At 53.7% G+C, this 18,410-nt stretch overlaps 8 protein-coding genes across 8 annotated transcripts; 3 read left to right on the top strand and 5 right to left on the bottom strand.

Moving 5' to 3' along the window:
- Positions 1–125: 125 nt before the first annotated feature.
- Positions 126–2,005, top strand: POSPLADRAFT_1137645 (hypothetical protein; the record flags this gene model as incomplete). Its single annotated transcript, XM_024484814.1, has 7 exons — positions 126–356; positions 412–525; positions 585–718; positions 781–928; positions 983–1,245; positions 1,308–1,626; positions 1,682–2,005. The coding sequence occupies 7 exons, from the start codon at positions 126–128 to the stop codon at positions 2,003–2,005; spliced, it is 1,533 nt and encodes a 510-aa protein (XP_024341055.1).
- Positions 2,006–2,075: 70 nt separating this feature from the next.
- On the bottom strand, positions 2,076–2,935 carry POSPLADRAFT_1168465 (hypothetical protein). Its single transcript, XM_024488011.1, has 5 exons — positions 2,766–2,935; positions 2,592–2,693; positions 2,370–2,534; positions 2,305–2,317; positions 2,076–2,245 (listed from the first exon to the last, which is right to left on the bottom strand). Exons 1-5 carry the CDS (start codon positions 2,908–2,910, stop codon positions 2,179–2,181), a joined length of 492 nt encoding a protein of 163 aa, XP_024341054.1. The 5' UTR covers positions 2,911–2,935; the 3' UTR covers positions 2,076–2,178.
- A 204-nt stretch (positions 2,936–3,139) lies between these two features.
- POSPLADRAFT_1073832 (hypothetical protein) lies at positions 3,140–5,949 on the top strand (the record flags this gene model as incomplete). Its single annotated transcript, XM_024482644.1, has 5 exons — positions 3,140–3,229; positions 3,290–3,418; positions 3,471–3,867; positions 3,919–4,703; positions 4,755–5,949. The coding sequence occupies 5 exons, from the start codon at positions 3,140–3,142 to the stop codon at positions 5,724–5,726; spliced, it is 2,373 nt and encodes a 790-aa protein (XP_024341053.1). The 3' UTR covers positions 5,727–5,949.
- Positions 5,903–7,525, bottom strand: POSPLADRAFT_1065522 (hypothetical protein; the record flags this gene model as incomplete). The annotated part of the gene is made up of 8 exons (XM_024481959.1): positions 5,903–6,289; positions 6,345–6,494; positions 6,550–6,736; positions 6,788–6,906; positions 6,962–7,141; positions 7,190–7,323; positions 7,374–7,423; positions 7,482–7,525. The coding sequence occupies 8 exons, from the start codon at positions 7,523–7,525 to the stop codon at positions 6,041–6,043; spliced, it is 1,113 nt and encodes a 370-aa protein (XP_024341052.1). The 3' UTR covers positions 5,903–6,040.
- A 496-nt stretch (positions 7,526–8,021) lies between these two features.
- Positions 8,022–11,775, bottom strand: POSPLADRAFT_1137389 (hypothetical protein; the record flags this gene model as incomplete). The annotated part of the gene is made up of 6 exons (XM_024484788.1): positions 8,022–8,243; positions 8,998–9,463; positions 9,512–9,525; positions 9,739–9,772; positions 10,133–10,151; positions 10,416–11,775. The coding sequence occupies 6 exons, from the start codon at positions 11,773–11,775 to the stop codon at positions 8,022–8,024; spliced, it is 2,115 nt and encodes a 704-aa protein (XP_024341051.1).
- A 395-nt stretch (positions 11,776–12,170) lies between these two features.
- On the top strand, positions 12,171–13,311 carry POSPLADRAFT_1065520 (hypothetical protein; the record flags this gene model as incomplete). The annotated part of the gene is made up of 5 exons (XM_024481958.1): positions 12,171–12,382; positions 12,440–12,532; positions 12,586–12,856; positions 12,913–13,118; positions 13,194–13,311. 5 exons carry the CDS (start codon positions 12,171–12,173, stop codon positions 13,309–13,311), a joined length of 900 nt encoding a protein of 299 aa, XP_024341050.1.
- A 307-nt stretch (positions 13,312–13,618) lies between these two features.
- Positions 13,619–14,505, bottom strand: POSPLADRAFT_1054872 (hypothetical protein; the record flags this gene model as incomplete). Its single annotated transcript, XM_024480570.1, has 8 exons — positions 13,619–13,648; positions 13,710–13,786; positions 13,840–13,904; positions 13,960–14,050; positions 14,135–14,148; positions 14,211–14,293; positions 14,347–14,362; positions 14,414–14,505. The coding sequence occupies 8 exons, from the start codon at positions 14,503–14,505 to the stop codon at positions 13,619–13,621; spliced, it is 468 nt and encodes a 155-aa protein (XP_024341049.1).
- A 2,291-nt stretch (positions 14,506–16,796) lies between these two features.
- POSPLADRAFT_1032659 (hypothetical protein) lies at positions 16,797–17,688 on the bottom strand (the record flags this gene model as incomplete). Its single annotated transcript, XM_024476877.1, has 7 exons — positions 16,797–16,826; positions 16,888–16,964; positions 17,024–17,088; positions 17,144–17,281; positions 17,395–17,477; positions 17,530–17,545; positions 17,597–17,688. The coding sequence occupies 7 exons, from the start codon at positions 17,686–17,688 to the stop codon at positions 16,797–16,799; spliced, it is 501 nt and encodes a 166-aa protein (XP_024341048.1).
- Between the last annotated feature and the right edge of the window lie 722 nt (positions 17,689–18,410).

The raw sequence follows: 18,410 nt of genomic DNA, 5'->3' as shown, positions 1-18,410 counted from the left end.
TGTTTGTCCAAAATGTCGACTGCTAATTTCCGCCTGTGCATATACCTCGGTACTCCAGCAGCACGTTCGCTCCCTCCTGCTTGTTCTACAAAAAGCCTGAAATTCTCAAATATCTTTGAAGCGCGATGCAGTTGCACGAGTGCATCTTCTGCGCGACAGCGCCCTCGCCGTCTACCCCAGGCCCTGGAACGATATCTCTGCATGACATTCAGAACGGGACATCTCTGGCGTCGTTCAAACAAACATCTTCTGGGGCGCACTGTACAGCCGTGGTACAGTCGCGAAATGGACAGGGTGGCTTCATGCTTGCTGCCCAGCCTGAAAAATCCATCATGAACGTCTACAATTTCCAAAAAGTGCGTGCTACAAAGCTTTGCGAAAATTATCCATACCAACTGTTTGTCATTAAAGGACCAATTGGCACTCAAACTCGTGCTGCCAGAAAAGCTGTCTGCCATTGCAGTTGACCCACATGGAAGCTACTGCGCAGGCGGCACGTCCCAAGGGCGAATATATCTCTGGGAGGTTAGTCCCTCCGCCGTATGTCCTTCCCAATCCGTATGAACCATCTCATCCTGCAGTAGATTGCCTCGGGTATCATGTACAATGCTTGGGACGCCCATTACCGCCAAGTGAATGTCCTGCGGTTCACACAAGACGGTGCGGCATTGCTCTCGGGCAGCGAAGACTCGGGTGTAAGCGTCTGGTCTGTGTCAAGGTCAGTTCAGCTTACTGTGCCGAGTTTTCTATTTCTGACCTAGTCTGACCTACTGTGGATAGACTTGTCGATGACGATATGCACAACGAACTCCCGACGCCATATTTCCAAATTTCTGACCACACACTGGCTGTCACAGACGTTGTGTGCGGTGTAGGCCATTTCCCCTCATGTCGAGTTCTTACTTCGTCCGTCGACCACTCCGTCAAGGTACAGTTGTCTCACACTCCCTGCTTCTTGACTGGTTTTTACTCCCATTTGCAGCTTTGGGACTTATACTCAAAATCACTCCTCACCACCTTTTACTTCCCGCAACCAATAACATGTCTCGCATGGGATGTTACTGAGCGTCTGTTCTTTGCTGCATCTATGGACGGATCGGTACACCAGGTCAATCTCTTCCGTCAGCGGGAAGACAAGTTCGGACGTGCGGCAATGGAGGCCGTCGGAGGCGGCGGGATTAGCGACGTGATCAGGATTAATGACCTGGACCCGCAGAGCGCAAAAAAGCGGCTGATCTCCGTTGGGTGAGTCAAATTAGAGAGCACGTTCTAGACGACACTTGGCAAACTTACACTGCTTTTCGCAGTCAACCAGTGACGACACTCGCCATATCACTCACATCGTCTTTGCTCCTAGTCGGAACAGCGGCAGGACTCATCCAAACGTATGACATTGCCTCCCACCAGCTTTTGCGCACGCTCAGCACCCACAAGGGCCTCGCCATCACGCACCTTGCGACGCTGCTCCGTCCACCAGACCTCATCGGCCACGTAAGCCTGACACTCACGACAGGGACGGAGCAAAAGGAGATGCCGGTGCGTCCGGTAGCACCTCTCCAGCGGATGAAGGACGCGAAGGCACGAGAGGCACACGAAGTTGCAATGCTGCTGCCTGTACAGGAGAATGTACGTTTTTCTCTCGGGTTATGCCAGTCGCAACTGATCAGTGTTACACCCGCAGACGAACACGGAGGTGTTTTCTTCATACTCCCGCGGCGAGCTTGTGGAAGACCATGCATTCTTCGTGCAGTCAGAGTCCGACTCAAATGCGGCTTCAAACAGCGCTGCATCGGGTCTGTCGTTGCAGTCGCAGGTGGCGGAGCTGGAAGGTGAGGTGGCGCGTCTACGGGAGCAGCTCGGAAAGGCGAAGGGGGTTAATGACGCTATGTGGGAGACAATGGTCAAGCGACTTGTAGAGGGCAAGGATGAGAAGGACCAGGCAGCGGAGCAAAATGAGCAGGACGCGGAGGATGGCAGCAGACGCAGGAAGCGCGGACGTGTATGACCTACACATGGTTTGGCAGTTTGTATAGATACTACTCTTGTTGAAAGGGATGATGTTGTCTTCCACGATGTTCCTACCGATCAGAGCGACTGTCAAACAAATCCCTTACTGAACATTGGCGAAAGAAGATGAAAGTATGGATTGTAAAGTGAGGACCACAGCGTGGATCACGTCTATGACGAATCAGGCTTGTACTTCTCCGGGTCCGTGCCATGGTGTGGGTGATCAACCAGGTTGAACCTATACATGCAATGAAAGAGTATGAGCGTTAGTCATGGATGATCGCTCTGGTCTCTTACATGGGGAAAGTACCTGTAATCCTCTGTGAGTTCACGGAATCAGAACAATCATAGGGTGTACTCACCGAACTTCAGTTGCGAGAATACAGAGTTCCTGTATGCAGCGGTCTGGACCCACCCTGGCTGGGAGGACTCCCCATACAGCGGCAAGCCTTGCTGGGCACGAGCGGTCAGTTCCTCGTGGTCAAGCGCTTCCTCACGCTTGTTCTCAGTCCAGCCCCAGAAGCGGACTGTTGCAGGAGACGTTAGCCGGGCAACTTCACATGATTACAAGCTGAAGAGCTCACGGCTTGACCGTTGGTACGCCATGAGGAATCCACCTACGAATCCGAGCAGGCCGCCGAGACGGAGATGTGTCCGTAGCTTGAACTTAGTAGGATCTGCCATGTCTGCATAACGACCCCAAGTTCAACCCTGGCCCTGTACCTCCGTAAGCAGGCAATGAGCAAGGTTGCACGCACCCCAGAAGTACAAGGCAGCAGGGAACGCGCCGGTGGCAGCAGCCCAGACCCCGAGGTCGGACGGGCGCATGTAGCGGATTACGCGGGACGCATGAGGGTCAGCGTCGATGAGTGGATAGGGCGTGTCGACGACTTTCTGCGGCATGGTGTCGGCGGGTGCCCCAGATGCGGCGGCAACAGCGGAGACGATGAGTAGCGGCTTCTAGCGGCTTGCCGTCGTTGTGCGAGACAGCGCCGGGAGCGTGATGAGTTTAGGGCAGGTCAAATATGGGCCTTGCAGCCACACCACGCCCAAGGAGCAAGACGCGCTTGTTGTTTCTTGTTCTCTACTTCCCCATCCTCCATCATCCTCGCTCATCCTGCCGCTCGCGAAAATGAGCGTAGCACGCACAAGGTCCGGCGCGACGCGTCGCGCAGCGCGCAACGAACTCTCTTCTCCGTACGCCCGCCCACAACGTCGACAGGTACGCCACGCGCCTCGTTTACCTTGCATTGTGGCCCTGAATCGACCAAAGTCTCATCAGAGCCGCGGCTGGAGCCTACTAAGCTTGTTTTGGCCTCCCAACCCCTTACGCCTGTTTTCGGGGTCATCCGAGGACGACAGCGCATCCGAAGACTCCGATGATGCCGATGCACCGGCACAGAGAGGCCAGGTCAGTGAACAGCCTATGTCTACCTGATCGATTATAACAGAAGTGTGTAAAGGAGATGCAATACGGCAGTGTGTCCCCACCTCCTCCAGCGTCGATATCGTTCACGCTGCCACCTCAACGAGGGCCTCCGCCCCAACTTCGGGCACCTTCCCGACAGCCTTCCCAGTTCCAACAGCCCCCTCAGCCCCAATCATATCAGCCTCCTCCGCCTCCTGCCGTTCAGCCTCAGCCTCAACCTCAGCCTCCTCAGCACCGAACTGAGCCGGAACCACCAACCATGATGGATGTCGGAGTCTCGCAACCTCCTGCTAATATCCTTCTCAATGAGCTAACATCGCAAGGTTCCAACAATCGCGCGGTAGAGGAATTCCTACGCCAAAAGGGTGATCAGCCACTGAGCTTTATAGAGTATGCGGGTGTTGTGGCGTTATTGGGACAGCGGCTTGAAGGTGTGCACAACTCTGCATTCTATTCGTAATCCATCTAAGAAGAATGTACAGAACCAAGGAGCGAACCATTCCGCTTCTCGACCTCCACAAGTCCGGAACCTGTACCTGTACCTGCCGTCGACTTCGCGACCCCAGGAACTTCGTCGAGTATACCGACGCAAAATTCGCGTAAAATGCTTAACAAAAACCCGAATGGCAATTACATCTACCGAGGTGGCGGCAGCTCCCGTGTGGCTACTAATCGATATTACTCTCCTGGGTTTGGGCGTCCTTCACGGAGCTATTCCACCATCAAAATTACCCCAGAGAAAACGAGGACGGACACAAAGAGAAGGCGGACGACCGCAGGCCATGAGACAGTTTCCTCGCAGCCTGCGCAGTCTTCTGGCAGCCGTGGCGCCACAATGACAAATGGTTCTCCGCCTGTGGCCAGCGGAAGCAACAGCACTTCCAGGACGAACGGTGTATCGCCATCCACTCCCCGTCGTTCATCGTACCCTACTCGTGCGACAGCACCAGCCAATCCATCACCTCTTCGGCAAGCATGGGGACAATCAGACTCTCCGCCTCAGCGCACACCTCCTAAACGGGCCTTCGCGGTGGCCACGTTGCAGGATATCATCGACAAAGCAACGCCGAAGCCAGCAAATCCAGACTTGCAGAATCCCTATGACAACTCGATTATGCCCAAGGTCGCGAAGAAGCCCCCTCAGAGGATGACCAGGAGCTCTACACGAACCCAAGCTGCGACGGAGGCATCTCAGCCACTGTCGGCTCCCGAAGCGAAGACAATTGAATTGAGCGAGCAAAAGATCATTGAGAACACGCTGCCTAAGGTCAATCACATATTGATATGTATCGGAGATGATCACTGATGTGTGAAATAGGGAAGTAAACGATCGCGACCCCCGCCTGATTTGCGCACGGGTAGAGTGAATGGCACCTCGTCTTCTGTATCGTCTTCATCACAAGCTGGTCCTTCCCGCATATCCCAGTCCCAGGCCCCGCAGTCACAGCGTGCCCAGCCTGCTGCCAATGGTGTCAATGGCACATCACGCGGCGCACGTGCCCCAGCCGTCAGTGTGGAGGAGGTGAGCGATGATGAAGGCGGTTCGCCTTCAAAAAAGCAGAAGACGACAGCCACACGCTCTCGACCTACGACGAATGGTCACAAACCGCCAGCTGCCAGCGTCAGTGTGGAGGAGGTGGATGATGTGGAAATGAGTTCTTCGCAGCCGGCTGTCACCCTGCCCGCAGAAGTGGTCGAACTGTCCGAGGCTAGTGGAAGAGGTCCCTCGCCAGCGTCCTCGTCCTCGCTCAGTACTGGGCTCGGAGTGCGCCCGACTCTTGGAGGCATGAAGTCTTCTGCGCCCAAGGCCCCCTCCAAACTCCGCTATAGCTTCCAGGCGGATAAAGACGAGAAGGAGAGAGCGCCGACTCCGTCTACTTCATCACAGCCCTCTTCACGCACTGCTGCTGCGCCGTCTTTGGGTCCGGCTTTCGTCCCACGGCCTTCTTCCAGACCCGCCCAACGCCAACCTGCCACCACCAGCGTGCCGCAGGATGCAAGATCCATTGCTTTGGCGAGGGACGTGCACGAGCTGCCTACATTCACTTTCGTGATCCCCGCCTCATCATCCGGGGCTGTTCGCAGTTCCCAGGCGGCGCGTCAGCAAGCACTTGCGAGACCCACAGCGTCGCTCCCTAATTTCGACCTCTCAGTCTCGGTCGGTTTCAACTGGAGTGCGGCAGGCGTGACTCAGCCCAAGAAGTCTGCAAACGGCGGCTGGAATTGCCCAACCTGCATGTTAGACAACACAGGAGCGCAATGCATCGCGTGTGAGACCCCGCGTCCATAGTGCAAAACGTGCTCCCGTGTTGAATTTTGTTCGCGCAAAGGCCTCGTCGTCTTCGGAAAGGTTTGTAAATGCGCATCAATCGCATCCTGTGTATTTGTATTATATCTTGTCTCTTACCATTGCCTTCGTCTGCGGATTTTATTGACTGCGTTGTGCAAGAAATGGCTTCTGTGATCTAGTGTACAAGGGTCCTCTGGTTACTCGTACATATTAGTACACTCTACGAAGCTGGGTATCATGGATCTAAAGCACAAGGGAACAGACGCAGTGTTTCCACCTGCATTTTTGGGGCATACTGCTCCGGTATCAGCATGTCATGACTGCCGATGTTGTGAGAAGTCCAGCTTCCGCGCGATTGACCGTCCACCAAGGTCGTCGGACGACAGTTTGCGTTTGAGTTTGTTTGGTGGGTTCGCCTTGACCCCGGGACCCGAGCCGTTCATCTCAACGTTGCCGTTCATCTCTTCGAGAGGGGCAGTTGGGCTGGCCTTCATGACAGGTTTTGGCAGTTTCGATGGGTGGGAGGGTTTTGGTGATGCGAAGAAATATTGATGATTGAGTGCCTGGCAGCAAGCATGAGTTGATCCATGTGGACTACAAGACAGTAAGTACACCTACCTCCCTCGCACTAATCCGCCGCCGTGGCTCGTAGATCAGACACTTGCTGAGAAGGTTCAGGCAATCGGGAGAGGCGGCCGTGAACAGCTCTCGTAGCGGCGTCCGAGGGAACTGGCCGACTGGAACATAGTCGGGCAGTTTGGTGTGCCCCTTGCGAGGAAGAAGGGCATGAAATGGGTGTTGCGCAGCAACACAGACCACGTACCGGCCAGTCTTCTTCTGTTGGCGTCCCAAGAGCGCGGAATGTCGTCTTGAGCTGGTCCATGTCACTTTCACCCGGTAGATAGGGCGTCCGCAGCATCAGCTCGGCGAAGATGCAGCCGACACTCCATATGTCGACCGCAGTGCTGTAGTACCGGCAACCGAACAGCAGTTCCGGCGGCCGATACCACCTGAAGATCATGTTGAGAGAGGGATTCTCATGACGAGGGTCTTGAACATACCGTGTGATGACCTGACAGGTCATTTTATAGCCGGGATCTGCAAAGTCCCGTGCAAGACCAAAGTCAGCTAGTTTGAGCTGACCATCGGATGCGATCAGCAAGTTGTTCGGCTTGAGATCCTGTGGTCCATTCAGGAATAAGACCCTCTGTTACACGATGCATTAGAGTCCATACCCGGTGCAGAATGAAATTCCGATGGCAGAATTCCAAGCCGCGGAACGTCATTGCCATCCAGCTCTTGATATCTGCCGGGAGAAAGACCAGTGATCGATCCCTGATGACAAGCTCGAGATCCGTGTCAAGGAACTCAAGCACTAGGTTTAGGTTTGTCTTCGAGGAGAAGACGTCCAGAAGCTACAGGAGCTCAGACATTGGGTTGATACAGAGTGAATAGAAGCATGCCTCAATGACGTTCTGGTGTTTGAGCTCACGAAGGTATTTAACTTCGCGTATTGCAGACATGTCCAAGCCATCCTTGAACTGCCCGACCTTGATTTTCTTAATAGCCACTCTTCTTCCCGTGGCGGCTTCCCGCCCTGTAAGGCCTGTGTCAACGTATGGGCACGCACAGATCATCCTCACAGACCTCTGTAGACAACTGCGTACATTCCTTCTCCGATCTTCTGATCCTTCACCCTTGTTAGAGTCAGTCTCGAAGCCTGAGGACGCGCCACATTTATGACATGGAACTTACCACCGCCGCTGACGCTCAGTATTCGCCTTCTCAACAGCATCCATGACAATTCTTGAAGGTGAGAAAGAGTTGTCTCGCGAGATAGTGCTAGGAGTCGACCACGAGGGGCGTCGTATGTAACCTTGAAGCACGAAGCGAAGGCAAGCGCCGTTTCTTTCACAGCACCGGCGCTTCAGTCTGGTATCACTTGAGTAGTACAAGGATCCTCCGATCGGTCATTCATCTCAAGGAAAGACCCTTATCGTTGCTTTGTATTACCACCGTAACCACAGTGCAAGATCGTTTATTAAAAAGCGACGTCCGAATCGGTCAACACCTCTCCTGGAATTGTCAATACAATACAATACCAAAGAAATTCACAATAATTCAAGGTCGCAAGTGTGAACGAGAGATCTCGGAGTCGATCAGCAACGCAGTCTCTCAAATATCACTCTACATCAAACTGTAAATGGCGAGCACAGCCCACGGCGACTACATAGAACAATTCCCTGATAATCCAAAGCGTAGAAATGGTGTATAAATAAAGCAGTCGGATCAAATCTACCACTGATACTTCTCTCGCTCGACAGCGACCATTACATGCTTCCTTTTTCTGTAATGGTCGCCCATCGCGCGGAATTCCTCAACTTTTTCCCCTATGCGATCTCTTGTCCCCTTCCACTGCTCCATGACGGCGCGCGCTTCGCCGAAGTCGTTCTCAGATTGCCATGTATCGTCGTCTGGCCCATATCCTACCCAGCGTACTAGGAGCCGACTTCCTTTCTGCGCGACAATATGAGATATCTCATACACTGGCTCTGGGTCTCGAGGGTCAACCGGTGGCGGGCGGGTAAGCTTGCGAGCTCGTCGATCAGTGCGCATCCAATGCTCCGGAATATCGGTGGTCGGGGGTCTCCTGTCGGGGTTAAAAATGTGCTTGGCAACCTGTAACTTCTTGCCTTTGATATCTGGGTGTCTGGCCCGCGAATACTTGTCGCACTCGCAGAGCGAGTGCTCGAGATCGACCATTGTGACACCCGTACGGCGATTCGCGCACAGTCGCGGCCGTCGGTCCGGGGGAATCCCAAGTCGGGAGAAATGTTCGTGCTGGCTTTCATACAGGTACTTGAAAGCCTCGTACTCCCGTCCGCGCACTGTCGGTCCGAAAATCTTGCGAATGCATGCAATAGCGCCTGGACCGAGCGCAACCCACTCGTCCTCGCTGAACCCGAAAAACGGCAGCATGTTGAGATCCAGCAGCAGCCTTGTAATGATTGGGCACGTTGCAGACTTTGTAATAATTGAGAACTGAAGAGACTCACTGAAGCGCGGTGAAGTCTCCCATACTAGGGAAGAGGCTCAACCAGCCGTGAGCATCTTTGAGGTAACGAAATCTCAGGAGCTGTTCTGGAAGATTCTCTTCCATAAGCAGCTCAATGAGCCGCAAATGGTTCGCTATGTTGGAGGGCGCGCCGAGGGTCGGCGCTGGCAAGATATACGCATGACCGTATATCGCCTGTGAGGCAGCAGATAGTACCTCTTCGTACCTTCCAACGTCATAATCTCGCCATGTCAGCTCTCCGAGGCGTGACCTCAAGAATTTCCAGGTCCCGATCTTGTTGAAAAATCGGAAGAGAATGACGCGGAAACAAGCTTCGTGGAGGTCCTGGCTACCTTCCCGGATGACATGGCGGAGTATATATTGAGTCGTTCGGTCGTAAATGCGAAACACGTTCGTAAACGGATAATTATCCAAGATCTCGTCTTCGGTCCACGGTCTCGGCTCCCCTGCAACGCGACGGTTGAAAATGCGATGTCGCTCGGCCATGAAGCTGAAAAGAGTGTCGAGGACGACCGATACTGGAAGCCTTTGGTCGTGAATTTCGATGTATTTAGGACGGGAGCCAGGTTTATTTCGGGTTAATGTCGCGCGCGACTTATATGACACGGTGCTCGCTTCGTGCGTCCGCGGGTCCGCGGGACGCGTGCGCACCATTGTAGTCCTAGAACAATTGGATCATTTCACGTATAGATTCAAGAGAAGTACTCACGTGGCTTTGAAAGTCTGCAGGAGTAAAGTTCGACAGCTTTCCGACTGAGGGCGCGTTGTCGCGTACCATCACATGACCGTAAAAAAAGACCATCGCGAACGAGCGCGAACGTCACCGAGCCGGGGTGCGTATATTCCAGATGGATAATATCCACTCTAGAATTGGTCACCTCAAGCAGTCATTGGAATGACTCACAATACTGGAGTTTCCAGTATTATGAGACATACCAATGATTTGCTATTTAGGGCACAAGCCCAGAGACTGCATCAAGCAAGTGTTCTGGCAAACACTGGAATCTGTAGTTCAAAGGCCAAGACCAATGTAAGTGCTCATATCTGTTATGACTTAGCTCACCAAAGTCATGCATATTCAGGAGCTTTGATAGTGCTGGTTGATAGCAGAGTCTTCCACCCTTGTCTCGGGCACCACTTGACTCAAGTTCCCGCCTTCTCTTTGTCATCAATATCGACATATCCGATCCATCCTCGCTCACAAGTGAATCAGTTAGTATGCTACAGCTCTATTCAAGGGCAAGGCTTATGAGAAGCTAGCTGCCAAGAGCCTGTCGGCGGAACCAAACCCGAGCTACCATCTGCGTAAGTGCCAACTTTCATTTCTCACACTTGAGTGATGTCACGAACTATATAGACAAGCTGGAAATAGATGTCTATTCTGCATAATAATAGCTACAGGCCCAAACATGCGTGCTACTAGCCTGGACACAAGGTACATCATGAGTTTGAAGGTTCACAAGCGCCAGTCTCGACATTGACTTGCTTTGCGATCATAGAGAGCAACGAATGAGATTCAGGCGGTAACACCTGCCCTGCCATTAGCTCAAGCGTCAGCGACTCCAACTGCAGCCCCTTTCGCGCTCGGTTCACAAGCATTGTCAGAAACTTACACAAGTTCTCTCCCTCATCCTGGAGGCGCATGACGCGGAGATGCTTCAGCTGGGGACAGAATGGCAGCGGAATGGGGTCATCTGAAACAAATGTGCACATCTCGGAGCCAAGAGTCCACAGGCTCGTTTGGTGCACATCAACCTCCAGTGTCTCCAAACCAGACAAGGGACCAAAGAGGACACGCCACGCGTCGCTACGGAGGGCGGGGGTGCTGCGGACAGCGAGTCGACGTAATGACGGGAACGGCAGCGCGTTGAACGCGGTGCGCTGGAGCCTGAAGACGAGGTTGTCCGCATCCTGTTCAGCAACCTCACACGACCATTGCAGCTGGAGGTCGCGATTGATAGTGCGCAAAACTACAGTCCACATCGGATCCTGACTGATCGTCAACGAAGCATCAGATATGCTGCTTGTGATTGCCTCCAGCGAGGGCGGAACATCGGGGAAGGCTGTTATGGTTAATGTCTGCATCTCGCGGAAGTGGAGGTGAACTGCCGCCGCAGGAGGAAAGGCAATGAGTCTGAGCGCGACGAAGAGATCTTCAGGATGCGTGAACGACAGAGTCAGCGAACGGAGATGCGGCATCAGGAGCGGGGGTTTGAATGGCAGAGTGGAAACAGGCGGCCATTCCCGACGACTGTCGCGCGCTTTGTCGATGTGGAGGACCTCTAAGAGCGGCATCTCGTGCAAGTATTTCAACAGTGCCTCGAAGGGGACAGAACGGCATTCCAGGAGAACCAGCTCGCGCAGGTTCGCGGCGTGTGGTAACGTGATCCACAAGCCTGTGATGCGGAAGACGCGTAGCGCGGGGAGCGTGTTGGTGAAGATGGGATAGACAACTGTATGCTGCCCGACGTGGGATTGGATCTCCAAACGTTGTAGGTTCATGGCCGGCGTGCGCAGTTTCCCGCAAAAGACCGCTGTCTCTGTTTCATCCAGCTCGATGATGGACAGCGCCCCCAGATGGCTGCTATTCGAGTCAATAAAGCTGGCGATGGTCATGGGATTGGCGAGCGGGCGCGGTCCACTGCCGCGGTACTCCAGCGACACCAAGCGATTGCCTGCGCGTTGAAGGAATGCTCTGGCCAACTTCTGGTTGAAGAAGGACCAGAACCTCAATCGAGTCCACAGTTCGGCGGTGTCCAGGATGGAGTTGCGCCAATATGTGCACACGTGGGTGACGGCGAGCCAGGTCTTCCCTTTCCGGAGCAGCTTCCGCGTCATGTAGTCCGACTGTTCGACCACGATACGGAATATGTCGAGTAACACATCGTCTGGGATGTTGGCAATAGGTGTGGCTGCATTGCTTGCAGGACGAAGCCTTCCCGGTGAGACTAGTGGCGCGTTCGTGTCCGACATCTACACCAAAGTGTCAGTGAACCCAAAGAGGAGCCGGACACGATACTGCTCACAGAAGGGTGTGATGCTGTTCAGCGGTGATAGCAGTGTATCGGTTGTGATCGTCCTCTATACGACACTCCCATCATACGTCGAAGCGCCGAAGACCTTGATGAAACGCGTAGTACACTGCCCAGCTGGTGTATCCGGCCATCATCAGCGCGGGGAGAGCCCATGGGTTATATCACACTCCAGAGTCTGGACAAGGTCGACAAACGCTGGAGGCGCCTGAGTACTACTCTCTCTCACCCGAATTACTCAGCCTGCGAAGGAGCTCCGTATCGCAAGCCGCACCGGCATATGTGATACTTTGCCATGCTCGCTGCCCCAGGGACCGCACTCATATCTGACCGGCCATGTCACAGACATTGCGTCTCGACCAGCTCTTCAACCTCCACGGCCGTGTGGCTCTCGTCACAGGCGGGGGGACAGGCATCGGATGGATGATTGCCGAGGGGCTCGCGGTGAACGGCGCGAAGGTCTATATTACAGGCCGTCGCAAGCAGGTGCTCGAGCAAGTAGCGGGCAAGTTCGCGCAAGAGAACAAGGGCGATGGCTCGATCGTTCCGTAAGTGTTACAGATCGGCGGAAGCCCAGTCAAGTACTCAACGCTATCACTCGATAGTCTTGTCTTGGATGTTACCGACAAGAAGAGTATTCAAGCTGCCCAAGAGCTTATTGCCGCGAAGGACGGCAGGCTGCATATTCTCGTCAACAAGTACGCATGCTATTGAGCAGTCCTGCCATCCGCACACTCACTCAGTGCTCCAGCGCGGGTCAGACAGGGCCTCTCGTGCCCTTCCTGAATGACCCAAATGCGCCGGAGCACAAGAGCCCCGAAACGCTCGGGCGCGCGCTGTTCGACGCCGCGTCATACGATGACTGGGCGGGTGTGTTCGGCGTAAACACCTTCTCGATATACTTCCTCACCACCGCCTTCCTCGGGCTGCTCGCCACGGGCAGCGCGGACGTCCCCGGCTACACCTCCAGCGTCATCAACATCACCAGCATCAGCGGCTTCAACAAGATCGCCCAGTGCCAGGTCTGCTTCCTGCCCGTGCCCCATGCCTCCCGGGATGCGCTGACGCGCGCCTGCAGGTCGCGTACAACACGACCAAGTCCGCAGCGAACCACCTCACCAAGATGTTCGCGACAGAGCTCGCGCTGAAGAAGATCCCCGTGCGCGTGTGCGCCGTTGCACCCGGTGTGTATGAGTCGGAGATGACGTACCCGCACATCCCCCCGGAGATGGTAGACAAGGTCGGCAAGAACATCGTCCCAGTGCCCGCGCACAGGGCCGGAACGTGAGTCGCGGCTAGCCATGGATATGTCGTTATCGTGCATTTGCTGACATGCGCCTCGCTTGTTCGCTGCTGCAGGGCGCAAGAGATGGCGGGGACTGTGATATATCTTGTGTCCCCCTCCGGGTGTTACACGAACGGCCAAGAGATCATTGTCGACGGCGGGTACACCGCAGTGAACCCAGCTACCCGTTGATGACTGCTCATTTTAGAATGCTGAAAGGCAATGAGCGATGTGCATGGGTCCTGGATAAGGAAATCAGGTGGATATTGTAGAACCGATCCGGCAGCATTGTAACAAATAGCAGCAGATGCTTTGGCGAAGTAGTTGTCACCCTTGTACTGTCATTTCTGAAACAATTCTACACACGCTCGCCTACGAGTACAAATTCATGACCAGCCTTGCATGTCCCATCAAATACCCCCAACATACATGGTAAAGAGAAAGGAACACTGTCGAATTCACCAAGAAATATGCTGGCCCCAAGACATCCTGACACTGATCAGTCGCAGAAGGTGATGGCGAGGTTGACCTGCCAGACGCAGTTCAATATGCACGTCCTTCGCAGGAGCGCAGATGAGAGCGCGACTTACATTGGCGTCAGGGCACCCTACCTGCACCCAAGTCTGGTCGGGGGTGTAGAACGCGTCAGGGCAGCCGCCATACGTGCCTAAACGGACCGGTCGTCAGCCATGCCGTGTCAGTCTCCCGCAGGGGACTTACAGTCAGCACCGGCGCCGTCGCAGCCGTCGTAGTAGCCGAAGCCGCTGGTGACGGAGAACTCGTGGCTGTAGGAGAGCGAGACATTAGGAGAAACGTGGCTGGTCGGGAAAATTGGCTTACGGCGGGATAAGCGAGATGTCCGTGCTGCTGTAGCCGTTCCGGAGCGTCGTCTCGATGAGCGTGCACTCTTCGCCATTGTTTCCGCAAGAGCCTGAATGGTTGGAAAGCCGCAGAGTGCGTGGTCAGCGCGGACATGCTACGACGGTGGTTATAGCGTGGTGGCAGGACTCCTCACCGGTCTGGAGATAACTGTATGTGCATTGGGGTACACTGTAAGTATGGTTACCCAAAAAACAAGATATGGCACATACGCGATGGCACCCACGAGAGCGCCGTTTGACGTGTAGCTACCACCCGTGGATAATACGGCGCCATTCGACGCTCTCAGGTAGGGCTGTGAGGGTTGTTTAACATGGTAGGGGTACTCGGGAATAAGTGACGACAGACCGTGCCATAGCCACACCTGTACCGCTTTCGTCAGCGATAGGTCCATTCGAAGCATCATAATGCTCACCTGTTGTTGAATGTGACGGTGTGGGATTCTGCGTTGACCTGCACAAAGGCCAAGGCGACGGCGAGAGCGAAGGTAGTCAGCTCGGAAAGCATGGTGGCGACCGGGGAGGCGGATATTAGGGAGCTGAAGCTGAGGAGGGTCCTTTGGTGTAATGCGAGTCAAGACACTGAGCCTGAGGGATGCTGATCCCCCAGCACGCCTTTTATACTGTCGAATGTGGGTCTGCACCACGGTGTGGTTTTCTGAAACCAGAGAATCAAATTCCTCAGCATTGTTTTCCAAATTTTCAGTAGTACGGCTGCCACATGAAGGAGCGCATGTTCGTCATAGCCCATGCGGCTTCCGGACAGACCACGGGGCGATTTCAAAGGCATACCAGCATTTGAGAAGTGATGGTCCTGTTGTGCATGTGACGGTCCAAAACATTCGATTAAACAACGGTGTTACCAGACAAGTTTGTAGGATGATGTCCTGGAAATACTTGGTAATTCAGGGTTCAGCTCGAAGGATCTGAATGGGTTACGGACCGAGGAACGTGCTTTCAATGCACTTCAATCATGCGCTGAAGTCCTAGGTTTAGCTCATACTACGGCATTGAATTGTCTAGCACACACATGAACGACTCAGAGCGCGGATTTGGATGACATGTGACATCTTGGATGAGCCATAGCATGATGTAACCCAGCCGTTTGAGTGGCCTTCAGCGCGTCAGACATTGGTATCCGGAGCCGCCGCAGGTTGAAGGAATTGTCTACTCTGCTCTCAGGAGACTAGTCAGCGCCACTCTCCTATTCCAGCTGGGTCGGGAAGACAACACGTTAAGCATGGATGTCCCGCTGAGTACCATTTCCAGTGCAATGTGCTTCCAGTGAGTCGGTAAGGTTACAAGACGTAGAAGTGCCCTACCGAAATAGGGAAGTTATCGAAATGGTCGGAGTAGTGTATGATCAAGATCTTGAAATGACAAGTTGAGTATCCTGGCTCACGATTTTTTCAGAACCACCGCCGAGACATCTCGAGACATGCGACGGTGATCTGCAATTCAATTGCATGACATAGGAGCCAGTCAGATCAGGCTTCAGCCGCCTTGCCAAAGCCGAAGTTGATGATGTAAGCAGAACGATCGTGTTTGAGCCAACGCGGCGAGAGCGGAGCCCGAAAACAATGTCTGCAATGCTGAGGGCGTAATAGGGATCCCTCCTCCAGATGCAAACGTGACAATCCAGAGTTTTTCTTCTGCCAAACGGCACGGTCCGACATAACGGGTCTGTTTCAGAGTCCGGTTTGCATCTGCAAACCGTCTAGATCCCGCGGGAAGGCATCCACTTACGTCGTTAGTTTCTGGCAGATATCGACCAGGCGACGTGATCAGAATTTTTTCATGCCTCCTGAATTGGAGAGGCGGCGAAGGCGGCGACAGAATGTACAACCCCGAATCTTTCCTCATATTGGTGAGCGTCGTACTCCTTGTATACTGCCCATCAAATCAGGTCGCTTCTGTCATATATGACACTTATCGGCATGCTCTTCGTTACATCAATAGGCCGTGCTCAGCGGAGACGAAGTATCAAAATAGGCAAGAGCTCGTCCAAGATACGCCACGTTCGAGTCGACACAAACCGCGAGGCCCCGTTTTGGGCTCCTCTTCTTGCAACAGATTTCTACCGCGGGCGGCCTCGGGCGCACCTACACGTACACATAAGGGTTTCTGAAGCTAATTTGTATCAAGAGGCCGACGGACACGGGCCTGACATATTATAATTGTTGTCACTTGCGATGATACTCATAGACGGCCCATATAGCGAGCCTTCATCTCCGGTACATCGCTCAAAGTGTGTAACCTTCCCGACCAGAGGCAGATTTCTCAAACTGACTACTACATGAGCTATGCGGATGACAGACCCTTCATAGCATGGAAGAATCAACGGCGACTCCAAGGAAGCTTGTTCCTCTCACTTGGTTCATTGTTGGACGCTTTGACAATTCGTGGTGCTGACTGGTCTTGAATACATTAGGCATGTGGAGACACTGCTTTCTCAGCTCAGCAAAGATCTGACCGACAACGAGGTTCGACGTAAATTGGGTCTGGATCGATCAGCATTCCAACACCTGTCTATGTGCATGGATCCGGGATGGATTAATCATTTGGATAATTGTAGAACCGGGTAGGCAACATTGTAACAAATAGCATCACATGCTTGGATGAAGCGGTTGTCACCTTGTATTATCATTTCTAAGACAATTCTACACGTGTTTGCCTACGAGTACAAAATCATGAAGAGCCTTGCATGTATCATCAAATACCTCAACATATTTGGTATAGAGAAAAGAACACTGTCGATTTCATCAAACAACATGCTAGCTCCCGGATATCTTGACATGTTCAGTCGCAGAAGGTGATGGCGAGGTTAACCTGCCAGACACAATTTAATATGCATGTCCTCCGCAGGAGTGAAGGTGAGAGCACGACTCACATTGAGGTCAGTGCACGCTACCTGCAACCAAGTCTGGTTGGAGTAGAGGAGCGCGGTAGGGCAGGTGGAATACGCGCCTGAATGGACCGGTCGTCAGCTATACCATGTCAGTGTCCCGGGGGAGGGGGGAACTTACAGTCAGCACCGGCGCCGTTGCAGCCGTCGAAGTAGCCGAAGCCGCCGGTGACGGAGAACTTGTGGCTGTAGGAGAGCAGGCATCAGGAGAAGCTTGGCCGGGCGGGGCAGATGAGCTTACGGAGGAACAAGCGAGATATCTGTGCTGCTGTAGTCGTTTTGAAGCGTCGTCTCGATGACCGTGCACCCTTCGCCATTGTCGCCGCAAGGGCCTGGATATTTGGAAAGCCGCACAGAGAGTGGGGTCAGCATGGACATGCTACGACGGTGGTTATAGCGCGGTGGCAGGACTCCTCACCGGTCTGGAGATAACTGTATGTGCATTGGGGTACGCGGTTCAGTATGATACCAGGAACAAGATACGACACCTACGCGATGGCACCCACGAGAGCGCCGTCTGACGTGTAGTCACCACCCACAGATAAGATCTCGCCGTCCGACGCCCTCAGGATGGGCTGTGAGCGTCATTAACGTGGTAGGGGTACTCGGGAGTAAGTGACAACAGACCGTGCCAAAGTCACACCTGTACCGCTTTCGTCAGCGACAGCCCCATTTGAGGCATTATTATGCTCACTTGTTGGTGAAAATGACGGTGTGAGATTCTGCGTTGACCTGCGCAAAGGCCAGGGCGACGGCGAGAGTGAAGGTAATCAGCTTGGAAAGCATGGTGGCGACCGGGGGGATGTATATTAGGAAACTGAAGCCGAGAAGAGCGCTCTGGTGTAAGACGAGTCAAGGCACTGAGCCTGAGGGATGCTGATCCCCCAACACGCCCTTTATGCTGTCGGACGCGGGCCCGCAACATGGTGTGGTCCTCTGAAACCAGAGAATCGAGTTCCTCAGTGCTGTCTCTCAGTAGCACGGCTGCCACATGAAGGAGCGCATGTTCGTCATAGCCCATGCGGCTTCCGGACAGACCAGTGGCGGAGCAATTGTGAAGGCATACCAGCATCTTAAGCAGTGATAGTCCCGTTTTGCATACGGTCCAAACCATTCGATTAGACAACGGCTATACCAGACAAGTTTGCAGGATGATGACCTGGAGATACTTAGTAATTCAGGGTTCAGCTTGAAAGATATGAATGGGTTACGGACCGAAGACTTCCGCTTTGCCTTGGAGTCTTAGGTTTAGCTTATACTACAGCATTGAATAGCCCAGCACATGAACAACCAACTCAGAGCGCAGATTTGGATGACACCTTGGATGAGCCATAACATGATGTACCCCAGCCGTTCGAGTTAGCTTACCGTCAGCACCACATTCCTGGTCCAGCTGGGTCGAGGAGAAAATCGGCACACGTTCAGCACAGATGTCCCGCTGAGTACCATTTCCGGGGCATGTGCTCCAATAAGGCTACAAGACGTGAAAGTGCCCTACCGAAACAGGG

This window comes from Postia placenta (genome assembly GCF_002117355.1).
Source record: "Postia placenta MAD-698-R-SB12 unplaced genomic scaffold POSPLAscaffold_4, whole genome shotgun sequence".
Taxonomy (NCBI): domain Eukaryota; kingdom Fungi; phylum Basidiomycota; class Agaricomycetes; order Polyporales; family Adustoporiaceae; genus Rhodonia; species Rhodonia placenta.
This window is presented reverse-complemented; position numbering and strand designations above follow the sequence as displayed.

Excerpts from the sequence above, each read along its gene's own strand:
- POSPLADRAFT_1168465 (XM_024488011.1), bottom strand. The coding sequence starts at position 2,910 with ATGCCGCAGAAAGTCGTCGACACGCCCTATCCACTCATCGACGCTGAC. Across the intron at positions 2,694-2,765 it reads TGCTGCCTTGTACTTCTGGG|ACATGGCAGATCCTACTAAG; the intron begins GTGCGTGCAACC and ends GTCGTTATGCAG. Across the intron at positions 2,535-2,591 it reads GGCGTACCAACGGTCAAGCC|TCCGCTTCTGGGGCTGGACT; the intron begins GTGAGCTCTTCA and ends CTCCTGCAACAG.